Below are 12,561 nucleotides of genomic sequence, written 5' to 3' on the forward strand. Positions count from 1 at the left end.
TGAGTTCATCCATCCACGAACAATGTACATAAGATATAGCTTGTAACGTGTTCGTATTTTCATACATTCAAGATAATGCATCAGCTGCTTGATTTTTGATGCCCTTTTTGTACACAATTTCATAGTCATATCCGAGCAGTTTGGTCAGCCACTTTTGCTGAGAGGGTGTGGTGGCCTTGGCTTCCAAGAAGTATCTCAAACTTTGTTGATCTGTTCGAACCAAAAACCTACGCCCAACCAAATATGGCCTCAATTTGGTAACTGCATGAATGATTGCAAGTAGTTCCTTTTCATACGTTGACAGACCCAAGTGTTTAGGACCAAGTGCCTTGCTAATGAAAGCAATTGGCCGCTTTTCTTGCATTAAAACAGCTCCAATACCTCTCCCACTAGCATCACTTTCAATTACGAGAGTTTTAGAGAAATTAGGTAATGCTAATACAGGAGCTGAAGTCATGGATTCCTTGAGGGAGATAAATGCTTCATTGTCTTCGTTGGACCACTTAAAACCATCTTTTTTAAGTAATTTTGTTAGTGGCGAAGCAATTTTTCCATAATCTCTTATGAATTTTCTGTAATAAACTTTCAAACCCAAAAAACCCCTTCGTGCCTTGACGGTTGCAGGTGTTGACCATTCTTTCATGCATTATATCTTAGATGGATCAGCAGCTACTCCTTGAAGATTTATTATATGCCCAAGATATTCAACTTCTTCTTTTCCAAAAGAACAATTGCTCAATTTCACCACCATCTTTTGGGATTGTAATATCTCAAAAACGATTCGTAGATGTAACAAGTGATCTTCCCATGTTTTGCTGTAAACTAATATATCATCAAAATATACCAAAACATTCTTACGGAGCTAGTTTCGGAAAATGTCATTCATTAAATATTGGAACGTAGAAGGAGCATTCGTAAGTCCAAACGACATCACTAGGAACTCGTAATGCCCATCGTGGGTTCTGAACGCCGTCTTGGGTATGTCATCTTCATGCATTCGAATTTGATGATAACCTGCACGTAAATCCAACTTCGAGAAAAAACAAGTTCCATGTAGTTCATCCAACAACTCATCAATTACCGGTATAGGAAATTTATCCTTCACAATAACAAGATTTAATGCTCTATAGTCTATACATATCCTCCATGATCCATCTTTCTTTTTCACCAACAGTACAGGTGAAGAGAAAGGACTAGTACTTGGGCTTATTAACCCAATATCCAATAATTCTTTGGCACAATTTTCAATTTCATTCTTATGATAGTGAGCATACCTGTATGGTCGCACATTGACAAGAGTGCTATTTGGCAATAATGGTATTCGATGATCATGCGTTCTTGAAGGTGGTAAAACAGTTGGAGTTGAAAATACTTCCTTGAAGTCTTCTATAATTCTGTAAATATCAGGTGAAATTTCAGAACTTTTGGTTTGTGGTTGTTGTGCTTGCCGTATGTGACAGATATAGCTAGGAGCTCCACTTCTTACCAGACGCCACATTACATGACTTGTAGCTATCCTTGGCTTATGATTTATTTCTCCTACTAATCGAATGACTCTATCATCCACAGTAAATTCCATTGTGAGCTTCTTAAAGTCCCAACTGATTGGACCCAAAGTTCCTAACCATTGTGCACTCAAAACAACATCACATCCTCCCAAAGATAGTACATGAAAATCAGATACAAATTTATAGTTTTGCAATTCAAATCCCCAGCTTGGACATCTACCTAAACATGGTACTCGTGTTCCATTAGCAACCATCACTTCAAATCTCTCGTCACTTAATACTTCAATTCCTAATTTCCTTGAAATTATTGGATCAATAAAATTATGGGTGCTGCCATAATCAATCAAAATTGTTATCTTTTCCTTCTTTATAGCTCCCGTTACTCTCATTGTTTGCGGTGTTCGAGACCCGCCTAATGCATGAACAGATATCTCACCCATCTCTTCTTCAGAGATTTGCTCTTCTTCTTCGCCACTGAATGTTGGATCGTCACCATCTTCGCCTTGCTCTTCTTCACCCTCCATTCAGAAACTGGTTTTAGGTTTGCATTTTTGTCCTCTAAACCACTTCTCATTGCAGTAATAACACAATTGTTGTTTCCTTTTTTCATCAGTCTCAGCTTGAGTCAATCTTCTAGCAGGAGGGAAACTTGGTGGTACCTTAGTTTGAGTATTAACATTAGCTGGTACCATTGGTCGATTACTGTTTCTAGCAATTTGACGTTTCAAGGACACTTTTGCATCTTGTAATCGCGCAGTGTTAATACCATTGATCGATTACTGTTTCCAGCCCAACTTCTTCCTTAAGTCCACTAATAAAACAGCTTATAAGATAACTTTCAGGTAATCCCTGTACCTGATTAGATAATCGTTCAAACTCATCACGAAAATCTTCAAAGTTTCTGCAACTGCTTTGCCTAAGCTTTGAAAGTTTAGCTGCATAATCTTCAAGGCCGGTACATCCAAATCTTTTTAATAATCCTGCGTGAAATTGTTTCCAAGACATATCCACCATGTAATCCTGTACCCATTGGTACCACTGTGCTGCTGTTCCGTCAAGATGAAAGCTTGCCAACGTTACCTTTTCTGCGTCAGGTATCTTATAATACTCAAAATAGGTTTCAGCCTTACTCAACCAAGTTTCTGGATCTTGTCCATCAAACTGTTGCAGCACAAGCCTAACAGATGGCCGATATTTTTTTTTTGATTCAGAAATTTGAAGCTCCAGAGCGTTCAATTTATCTTGTAAATCCTTGAGATGTTTCTCCGTCTTCCTCTTTTGTGTTCGTGTGTAATGGTATTTGATCATAAACTAGACGAACCAGCTCTGATACCAATTGATAAGAACCTGGAAGATTCTTATCAAGAGGACAGACAGAAACAAGTCGTATAAAAAATAAGTTTATAGAACAAACTGTATCAAAATTCTTCTCTGCCTTAGTTCGACATTCTTCTCATATTTATATTAGACTCTGACTTTTAATAATAAACCTAACTTATAAAGGGAAATTGCACTAAATAACTTTCAACACAGGAAAAAGACCACTTTCCTAACTTAACCTTAAAGGTTATGACCCAAATTATAACAAACTCGACCTTACCGTAGGATTAGTCCTAGGCTTTGAGGACGTTTCCTATCAAGGTCTTTCTGGTGGGCTTTTTCTTCCTTTGAAGGATGGTATAGACCTAGATATAAATCATATTGTATGCATAAATCATATTGTTTCTAGAATGGACATAAAGGATACATAAAGCAAGTGTATGGTGCCTTAAATGATGCCTTATTGTTATCTAACATAACATAGATCTCTTATTGTATGCATAACATAGATAGACATAAAGCAAGGATAAATAGGTCTCTTATCGATCTATGATGCCTTACTAGAATGGACATAAATCGATAAGGCATCTATGTTATGTTATCTAGAATGGGCATAAATCATGTTATGTTACTCTTACACACCACATGCATACACACCACTTAAAATACCCGACTCATAAATCATATTGTTTCTGACTAATCCCAAAGGCTCAACCAGACTCCACTGAGTGTTCTCTTATTACAAGAAAAGCTAATTTGACATCTCCATCAACCAAACAAGAACGAAGTACTATTAAGTCGAGCGTGAGTCTAGATTAACAGAGTAAATAGACAACACACAAAAATGAATTCAAAAGAATTTATAGTGGCTGCAGCATAGACTTCAGAAAAGAAAAGAGAAAAAAAAGACAGCCTTAAGGGCTGTGCTCCTTGGCGCGTCAGGAGCAAGATGTTGCCTGTTGAAGTTTTATTGGCATTCTATGGCATTAGCCAATAGTGATACACATACTCTGATGATTCAATGTATTGAGATTAGGCTTAAAGAGCCGGTATGAGGTAAAAAAGATGGAACGAAAAACATCTTACTACAGGCATATATATATTGGAACTAGAAGAAGAAAGAGGTAATTCTGAAATGAGGGTGTTCTTTCCAATAACAAGGTGAAAACTATCATTTTCCTAGACAGTAACTGACTTTCCAAATTTTCTAACGCTGCTGTTTCATGAAACCACAACAGAAAACATATATAAAAACTATTTTCATGTACTACTACTATTCATCAATTCCATGGGAATGCGGTAGCATTGTAAAATTTGGCATCAAATCGCTTGCTGATTCTAACAGAGAATAAGAATCAAGTCACATTTGTATATGGTTCACTAAGTTTCAAATTACAATATGCTTTGACAAATACTCACTTGCTCAATCTACATATCAACTCTTTAAAAACCAAAATAGCTGCTGTTCTAGAGAAGCTTAAAAAACCACTCATAAACAAGAAGGTTTAAAGAAAGATACCTGAATCCTTAATAAACATTAAAAAAATTTGCAACAATGCAAGGTTATTGCACTTTCCACATTTGCAATGTTGTCTGCCACCGAAACAGCAATTATATTTTCTTTCCCAATAACCTACCAGCAGCACCAAGTGCATGCAAATTATACACCTGGGCAACATAATTCAGAACAAAACAGCAGAGTTAATCCAATATTGAGCTAAGTTCTGCAGCAGCAAGATATAAATCCAATTTCGGAATGTACATCACACAGAAGACTAACATTTCTAGAGTTAACACTCATCATTTGCTGTACATTTTATTTTAAATGACAGTTTGATTTAAACATACCATCATCTTAAGATCTAATCTCAATGTTTTCCGTGATTTTTGCTTGCTGAATGTCGTGCCAACAGCTTTTGGCTCGGGTAGATGTGGTCATCCTGAAAGAAGAATCTCAAGTCACTCCTGAACTCATAACTAGATAGAAAACAATAAAGAGAGAATCGAAGTTGAGCCAGAGATGGTTGAAATCATATATCATAACTAGATAGGATCACCAGATAGCAAATTTGGCAACAACAAGAAGAAAATAAACAAATAAATAAAATAACTGCTTCAGAAATAAGTTAACAAGGCCTAGTAAATTTTATGTTTCTCAACAACGCTAAAATAAATTATCTTAAAAAAAAATAAAAAAAAATAAAAAGAGCTTGTTTGTGGTGCTTCATTGATGTCTTGAAGCGACAACTTAATATTACACTAAATGACCTAAGAAACAAATGCCAAATAGTTGTCTTCACCCAAGAACTACTCAATGTCAAGAGACTTGACTACATAGGGAAACCAGATCAAAATAGTGTCATACAATAAGACCACTTACACAAATCTAAGGGTCGCAGTCGGAAAAACTACATCCCTCAAACTCACAGCCAAAGAATTTTCTTCGCAGACGCAATTATCCACATAGAGATTGTTAAGGTTCAACAAATAAAATAATGATAGAGATCAAAGATGAGGTATGTCTTTTTTTAATGCAGCTATGGCCCTCTCAAGTATTCACGCATTTATGATATGTCTTGTTTCACACTTATGCAAAAAGTTGCATAAAACATGCATCGTAAACCAGCAAAAGATAGATCACAATTACTGATGAACTTTTTAGGTACTTCGGGGATATTTACACCACATGATTTTACACCAAACAGATGATGAGACACAAAAAAAAAAAAATCTAACTCCACAAATTCGACGTTTGACAAAAAGGGCAAGGATGACTCGGTATATGTGTGATACCGATTTTGTCAAACATTCATCTGAGTATCTCGTAATCAGCACTCTCAGCAGTTAGAATCTGAAGTGGGTAATATAAATCTTTGACTGCTGGACTGTGATTTAAAGCCAGCCTCTAGTATACGTTGGACCAATGTAGACAAAATTAATTTAGCAACTACTATTCCAGAAGTAAGCCTAGCTAAGCATAGATGGTTGATGGCGGGTCCACCTAAAGTAGCATGTGCACAACAATTCTACAAACTAATAGCAATTTCTCGAAGAGGATATTTGTAATTTCAAACCTTATACTGAGATGCTGCAGACTCAGACTGTGGTGTTTGATTGGGAATATGACCTAGTGACTGGAAGGCATCCAGCGCATCCAACGTCAGCTGCCACCCGCACAGAGCTGAAGTACCAAAACTGGAACTCGAAATGCCACTATTACTGCAGCCAGCTGCAGCAACGTTTCCGTTCACCCACGGACAGCAACGATTGTGATGCTTAATAGGATCAAATGATATGGCTTCTTCATAATTGCTTTCCCCATTTGGTGGCCCTGAAAGTTTTACGAAATGTTATTAAGTAATTTTAAGAAAAAGTATAGAAGTAGACTTGGAAGTGATTTCAACATAAAATATTTAGGACAGACCAAGTTGGCTTTACTAAACAGAAGCAAGACATAGGTTGGTAATTATTTCAAGGACAGATCAATTTGGCTAGCTTTTAACTCAAAGAGCACCAGAAATATATATTTGATAACACATGTAGTTATGCGCAAGGTATACGAAACAACTCGCTAGTTGAGATAACCAGGACCTTTAACAATAGGAAAGTTGCAAAATGATTTAGTGTTACTCAACAAAACGATATTCGAGGTTCGTTTACGTTGTACTTATCACAAGCTAGAAACTACAAGCACTTAGTGTAGCAACATACTAGGATGGATGCCTATATCACTTGCTTCTCTAGTGAAAAAAATTCACTTATTTTCTTTGATGATATTTAAGTTTACCTATATTGATTTTTATCACTTCACTTTGTAGTAAGTGAAGTGTTCGTTAGCTATATGTATTACGGCTTTTGCATATAAACTTCTTGCTAGTGGTATTTAAGTTAGTTAAAGGTTTAAAAATAAACATAGGTAATCAGCATGAACATTGATTGGATCACAAAAATATCAGCCTCATACAGAGAAAAATGAGGTGAACGTGACTTACCTATTCCATTTGCACCCATATATTCAGTGAATGCACAATCATCGGTAAGGGAGGCTTTGCCGGCTTGAGTCACCTCTCCCTTGGAAGCTTCATAAGTTGAGTATACTGCAGCATCACAAGAAAGGGAATGATGGGCACTGTTACCATGAATCAATCTGTGGCTTTGACTTATTTTCTGACCACTTTCAACAGAATCAGCCTTGGCTGAACCATCAACTTTAGATCCACTATCTTCCCTTCCAACTGATCGAGATATCACATCTTGACTATCACCATGAGGATCCTCTCTATCCATCATTTCAGGAATAAACACATCCATTAACCCAGGATCCGGAGTATATTCACCTGTTTGCCCTTGATTCTCAGTGACTTCAGCTACAGGTTCAGCGTCACCAACAACACTCTCTCCTCTGTGAACAGAAGCATCGGTCCCGTGAATTTCTGCCTCATGACTAGCACCCATACCAACACTTCCTACACTAAGTCCAAAGCTAAACCGGTCACGTGCATGTACAGTTGCTGTTTCCGCATTTAATATTTCCTCGCTGTCATTAATGCTGCTGACACCTATTTCTTGGGCAATTCTTTCAGCAGCCGGTTGGACACAAGTGCTTTGTTGTGCCTGATTACTGTAGTTGAGCTCTGAAGCATCATTCATGTCTAGGTTCTTATACATAGCTGGAGAAGAAAAGTGAGCATCGTCAACATCACCAGGATAATTTTCCACACTTTCCATAGAATCTTCGTCCGTGCCATGACCAATTGTATCCATTGCAATTACAGAAGATGCACGTGCTGAATCTCTAGCCAATGAGATGCCAACAACTTGATCATGCCTTTGGTTGAACCGTTCACTTCTGTTCACATCCATTTCTACACCAAAACCTATCGAATGGCTAGGACCAGCACCAGATGAATCTCTTCTGTATGGCGAATGGTATGTATCAAAATCGAAGTCACGCACACGTTTAGACGGCCCAGCTGAGTATTGTCTGCCATCATTTACTTCGTCACCGTCACGGTCTATCACAGTTCCTTCTACGCTATCAGCCTGCTGCGTTCTTAAATGTGGTGGTCTATCAACTGTGCTACCGCCTCCCTCTAAACTCCGTTTTCGAGTACTGGGGCCACGTGATTCATAGGATGTCGCACGATCTCCAACCTCACTACCTGAAGGTTGCCCTATTTTTAGATCCCTTCCTATACCTGCACCATCTTGATTGTGTTCTGTTACAGGAACAACTGCTGACTGAGAAGTAGTTGGTAAAACACCAGCCATGGAAAGATTCAAATCAACACCTGCATTTGATGGCGATTTGACCTCATTTGTTGCCGCTTCATCACGGACCTCAATCTGTTCTTTCTCCAAGCCGTCAGCAACCCATCCACTGATTCCACTTGCTGCACTTGCTCCACGTGCCAATGACATCTTTTTGCTTATTTCTGGGGTATCAATATTGTTGGAACCCAAACGAGAAGGACGGGGAACAGTACGGAAGTCCCAGATTTTGACAGTGGCACCACATAAGCTACAATCCAACATAGGTAACAGGGATTCACATCTAGACTCCAGAGCTGATGCTTTCTTCTTTCCAGTGTCTTTCTTTGCAGAAGCAGAAGTTGCATTCTTGCTAAACCATGCATCCTGAGAGGGCCCTGCTCGGTCTCTACTGCGGACAAAAGAAGATTCATTTCTAGCCGACTGAGCAGAATGCTCTTCAAGGTCTTGAACATTAGGAAGCCATCTGGTTTCCCATCCGCATAGGCTTATCAGCTTCTGAGACTGCCGAGAAAAAAATTATCAAACGGGAGGATAGCGAAAAATAACCAGTGAGCATAGACAGCAGAAGCTAACTAGTTAGCATAGACTACCGAGAAATATAATTCATAAAGAATTAAGAGTCAAAAGCATCTCACATGAGAATAGACAGCAGGAACCTCTTCTCGCGAGGATTGGGTTCCTGGGATGCTCTCTGACTTGAAACCCAATTCCACGGATAATAGAACTTGCGACTGCGATAGAAAGCGGTCCACTTGTGAGCTTCGAGAAATCCGCATCTGTTCAATAGCAGATCCAGATATAACAGGAAGAGACTGAAACTGTAACAGTCCATCACATCGATCCTTGTAACCGCCAATCAGGGCTGATTGGGGCGCTGGAGGGAACTGAACCAAGCTTTCAGCACAGTTGTTTCCTTTCCAAGGACACGAGACCTTGTGTCCAAGATCGAGCTGCTTGGCAAAAGCTTCCCCAGCACTATCAACTTCATCAAAAGAATGAATAAAGACCAAAGTTAGCAAGATTATAAACACCAATCACACCACTCCGGACGAGAATGAAAATAGATGTGAATGTGTCTCTAACAAGAAAAAGGATTCAGACGATAAAAAATGAAATATCAAACCTGGAAATTTGAGTATCTCGAGAAATGAGAATGCTTGAGCTCAGGGGAATGTTAACGTAAACCTTTTTAATAGCAAATATTCCAAGTTTTCAAGTTCCACCAGAAATCTTTTGTCTAAGAACCCATTTTCCAGAAAACCCAAAATTAAGGAAACGACATTACCTCTGACACCTAAGAAAATATTAATGTCCAATGATCTAGTAAAGGCATCTATCCATTTGATGGATTATAGTGAAACCAGTTAAGCAAGTCACATTTCAACTTAAGCTGGGATCCTCCTGAGCCCACCAAGTAAACCTGATTCTCGATGAGCTTAAGCCGAAAATACAAGGATTGTGCAAAACAAATGTGAGCCTGACGCTAAATAGGGATAGGTTCAAGGTACCTATCCCAATTTTTGCATTATTGAGAAGCCCTAAAATAACTAGTCTGCACCATCGAGGCAGCAAATTTTAGTGGTAGTTTCCCACAGACAGCACAACTTACCAGTTACCACTATCTCACTTTTGAGATAATAATAATAGTGGTTCTTGTGGACGGGGACTATCAGGTAGATAGTGCCAAATAGTAACACACCACTATGTAGTGGAAAAAGAAAAATACCCTCTGGCTCTATACCTTACCTACTTGAAACCATATTTAAAGACAGGGCACTTCACCTTCAGTTGATGTCCAAGATGCTGACAAAACAAAGCTCAGCTTCGCCCCACAAGACTCGCACACAATTTCATCAACGTCCACATTTACCCAACCTCTTCGTGCACAGGTCAATGAACTAGCAACCTGCAAAAGAAACCACGATAAATAAAGAGTCAATGGCGATTTTGTACAACCTAGCGCTTAGGCCTAAAACCAATACAAAAAGACTGCCTAGGATTTTTGACCAGACAGATTTAGTGCAAATGCACTGACACGCCATCTGAGCGACTTGGTATAAGCGTAAACGAGTAAATAGGATACTAGTTCACACACAGTTAAAGAGAGGTATAATAAGCAACACCATGAGCTGTAAGTACAAACCCAATGTAGATTTCATTAAGCAAAGAAAAACAGGTAAACAAAGCTCAACTATGTTTTACAAGAAAAGGCATTGCCAAAGGTCCTGATATAAGCCGTTAATAATGCTCTTGCCTAAGAAAATTTACTACAAAAGAGCAGCATACTGCAATTAGACATAGGCCAAAAATGTATACCTCCCTGCTTACTTTTGACGGAAGTATTTACAGGTCCAATAAAGTCCGTATATACGCAACAGATACACATAATTTGATACACTCAACAAAATTACAACTACCAAAAATGAGTATGAGCATTCTACAGTATAAGAAAGAAACAAAGAAATAAACGATATACTACTATTTTAGATATAATATGGTATAAGTACATGAAACTGCAATATGTAGCTCAAACCTTTGGCTTTCCAGACCAGTGTGAAGGGTTAAATGTGGCCAAACGCCTAAGCAAATCCCCCCGCTCCCACGGTCTGCATGAAGGTTGAGATGATCCAAGAGCAGAACCACCAGCACTAGTGCTCAAGGAAGTCTTGTATGGTTGTGAACCACCACAAGATAGAGAGCCTGCTTTGGAACCCTGTCCTTGACCAAACCAGTCTATACTGCCAACATTTGTGGGTACAGCAGGTGAGGATGCTCCAGCTGAACTGATAAAGATCAAGTGCACAAGACATGTCAATTTTCCATCACTTGAAATTGTTTAATTTGGGAGAATGCATCTCATTGTATGATGCTCTCCGGAAATCCTACAACTAGATGTCCAGATCTAATGAAAGTATTGTGAGAAACAAATTGTGAGCGTAAGGCAACCGATAAAATTTGTTCAGTTTGTTTCCAAGACTTTTTAAGCAAGAAAGCAAAATATTCCTAATTTGTCTCTTGACTCTCTTGCAATTTCCTATTATCACACGCATTCGGAATTCCTATTATCATACGCATTAAGAATTCTCTACAGTCTGCACTTTCTTAAGCCTAATTTGATGGTTACCTTCTAGCACCCGTAAGAAAAATTGGTACTTCAGGGGCAAACACTTGTGCATTTAGCAACTGAAATTCCTCATAAACATAAACAATAAAAGCAAAAGGATTTTATAGTTTCCCTTAAAGTAAGATATGTCTGCATGCACCAGTGTTGCATACCATTTCAATTTTCAATACAAATTGAAAATACATAAACTCAAATATTCAAACTTTACTGAAAAAAACTCTCCTATCTCATACTGCCTCTCTAGTTTCACTCTCCTGAAACAAGCTAACCTCCGCTAAAATAGTATAAAGAGTCTCCACAATCCTTCCATGTATACAATTAACAACCTATAGCACAATTAATCACCCGGACCAACAAAATTGTTCGTTAAGGACTTGAAAAAAAATAATTTATCGCCCCACTCCACTGTCCCTTTCCATCACTAAATTTCACTGAATTTCTAACAAAATTCGACGACTGACCTAAAAAAACACTCTTTTTTAGTTTTTCCCAATTAAACAGTAGAAATTGAGCTTCAAAAACAAAACTTTAGCAACCGAATTACATACAACACATGTCGAAATCATCGCAGATGCAGTGTTCTCGTACCCTAGAAACCTAATTGTGATCTTAAAATTTTAGGGTTTAAAGAAAAAAAGGAGAAGAAATGAGATAATACCTAGCAGCTGGAGTAGTAGGGGGTGAAGATGACCTAGCTATGAGCAAAGCATCAACAGTGTTAGTACCACCTGAGCTTCTAACTTCCTCTCTCATTTTATTTTACTTCTCCCTCCCTCGTCTTCTTCGTCACCTCTGTCTCTCTCTTTGATTCGATAAAAGACTCAGCAGAAACCAGGCTGGTTTCTAAGATGCGCCCAGTGTGCAATACGCGTCCTTTTGTCGCTTTTTGTTGACCGTGTGAGTGAGACCCTAGTTAGTAAGTTCGCGAATGATTCACGAATCATTCACGAATTTTTCCGTTTTATTCGCGTACGTTTGCGACTCCGAACCCAAGTCGCGTATTATGTGGCATTCCCGGATTATTCGCGAATCGTTCACGAATTTTACGTATCCCGAATGATACGTTCGCTTAATTCGCCATAAATTCTTTAGCTTTTACTTTTCAAAGACTCCACTTTTTGGACTTTACTGCCTCCCGAGCATACACGACCGAATATTAGACGTGTTGTAATTTTTATGAAACAAAAATGACTGAAGAGATTTGAAGGTGAAGGTGAGAGAGATCTCAAACTCACTAACCAAGCATCTAAACCACCATACGACGTCCTCTTGGATAACTAATGTTGTATATATTATTAATATCATCATATTAAGTTTATTTTTTCTTATATAACT

General features: G+C 38.4%; 2 protein-coding genes across 2 annotated transcripts; both read right to left on the minus strand.

The window, feature by feature from the left end:
* Positions 1 to 862: 862 nt before the first annotated feature.
* Positions 863 to 2,032, minus strand: LOC113350789 (uncharacterized protein K02A2.6-like). The gene has a single exon (XM_026594909.1). The coding sequence runs from the start codon at positions 2,030 to 2,032 to the stop codon at positions 863 to 865; it is 1,170 nt and encodes a 389-aa protein (XP_026450694.1).
* A 2,091-nt stretch (positions 2,033 to 4,123) lies between these two features.
* Positions 4,124 to 12,043, minus strand: LOC113300581. The gene is made up of 8 exons (XM_026549786.1): positions 11,885 to 12,043; positions 10,636 to 10,885; positions 9,885 to 10,008; positions 8,738 to 9,084; positions 6,821 to 8,603; positions 5,903 to 6,159; positions 4,677 to 4,768; positions 4,124 to 4,496 (listed from the first exon to the last, which is right to left on the minus strand). Exons 1-7 carry the CDS (start codon positions 11,977 to 11,979, stop codon positions 4,697 to 4,699), a joined length of 2,928 nt encoding a protein of 975 aa, XP_026405571.1. The 5' UTR covers positions 11,980 to 12,043; the 3' UTR covers positions 4,124 to 4,496; positions 4,677 to 4,696.
* Between the last annotated feature and the right edge of the window lie 518 nt (positions 12,044 to 12,561).

This window comes from Papaver somniferum, chromosome 1, assembly GCF_003573695.1.
Source record: "Papaver somniferum cultivar HN1 chromosome 1, ASM357369v1, whole genome shotgun sequence".
Lineage (NCBI taxonomy): Eukaryota > Viridiplantae > Streptophyta > Magnoliopsida > Ranunculales > Papaveraceae > Papaver > Papaver somniferum.

Excerpts from the sequence above, each read along its gene's own strand:
- LOC113350789 (XM_026594909.1), bottom strand. The coding sequence starts at position 2,032 with ATGGAGGGTGAAGAAGAGCAAGGCGAAGATGGTGACGATCCAACATTC.
- LOC113300581 (XM_026549786.1), bottom strand. The coding sequence starts at position 11,979 with ATGAGAGAGGAAGTTAGAAGCTCAGGTGGTACTAACACTGTTGATGCT. Across the intron at positions 10,009-10,635 it reads ACTGGTCTGGAAAGCCAAAG|GTTGCTAGTTCATTGACCTG; the intron begins GTTTGAGCTACA and ends TTTCTTTTGCAG. Across the intron at positions 4,769-5,902 it reads CTGCAGCATCTCAGTATAAG|GATGACCACATCTACCCGAG; the intron begins GTTTGAAATTAC and ends TTCTTCTTTCAG.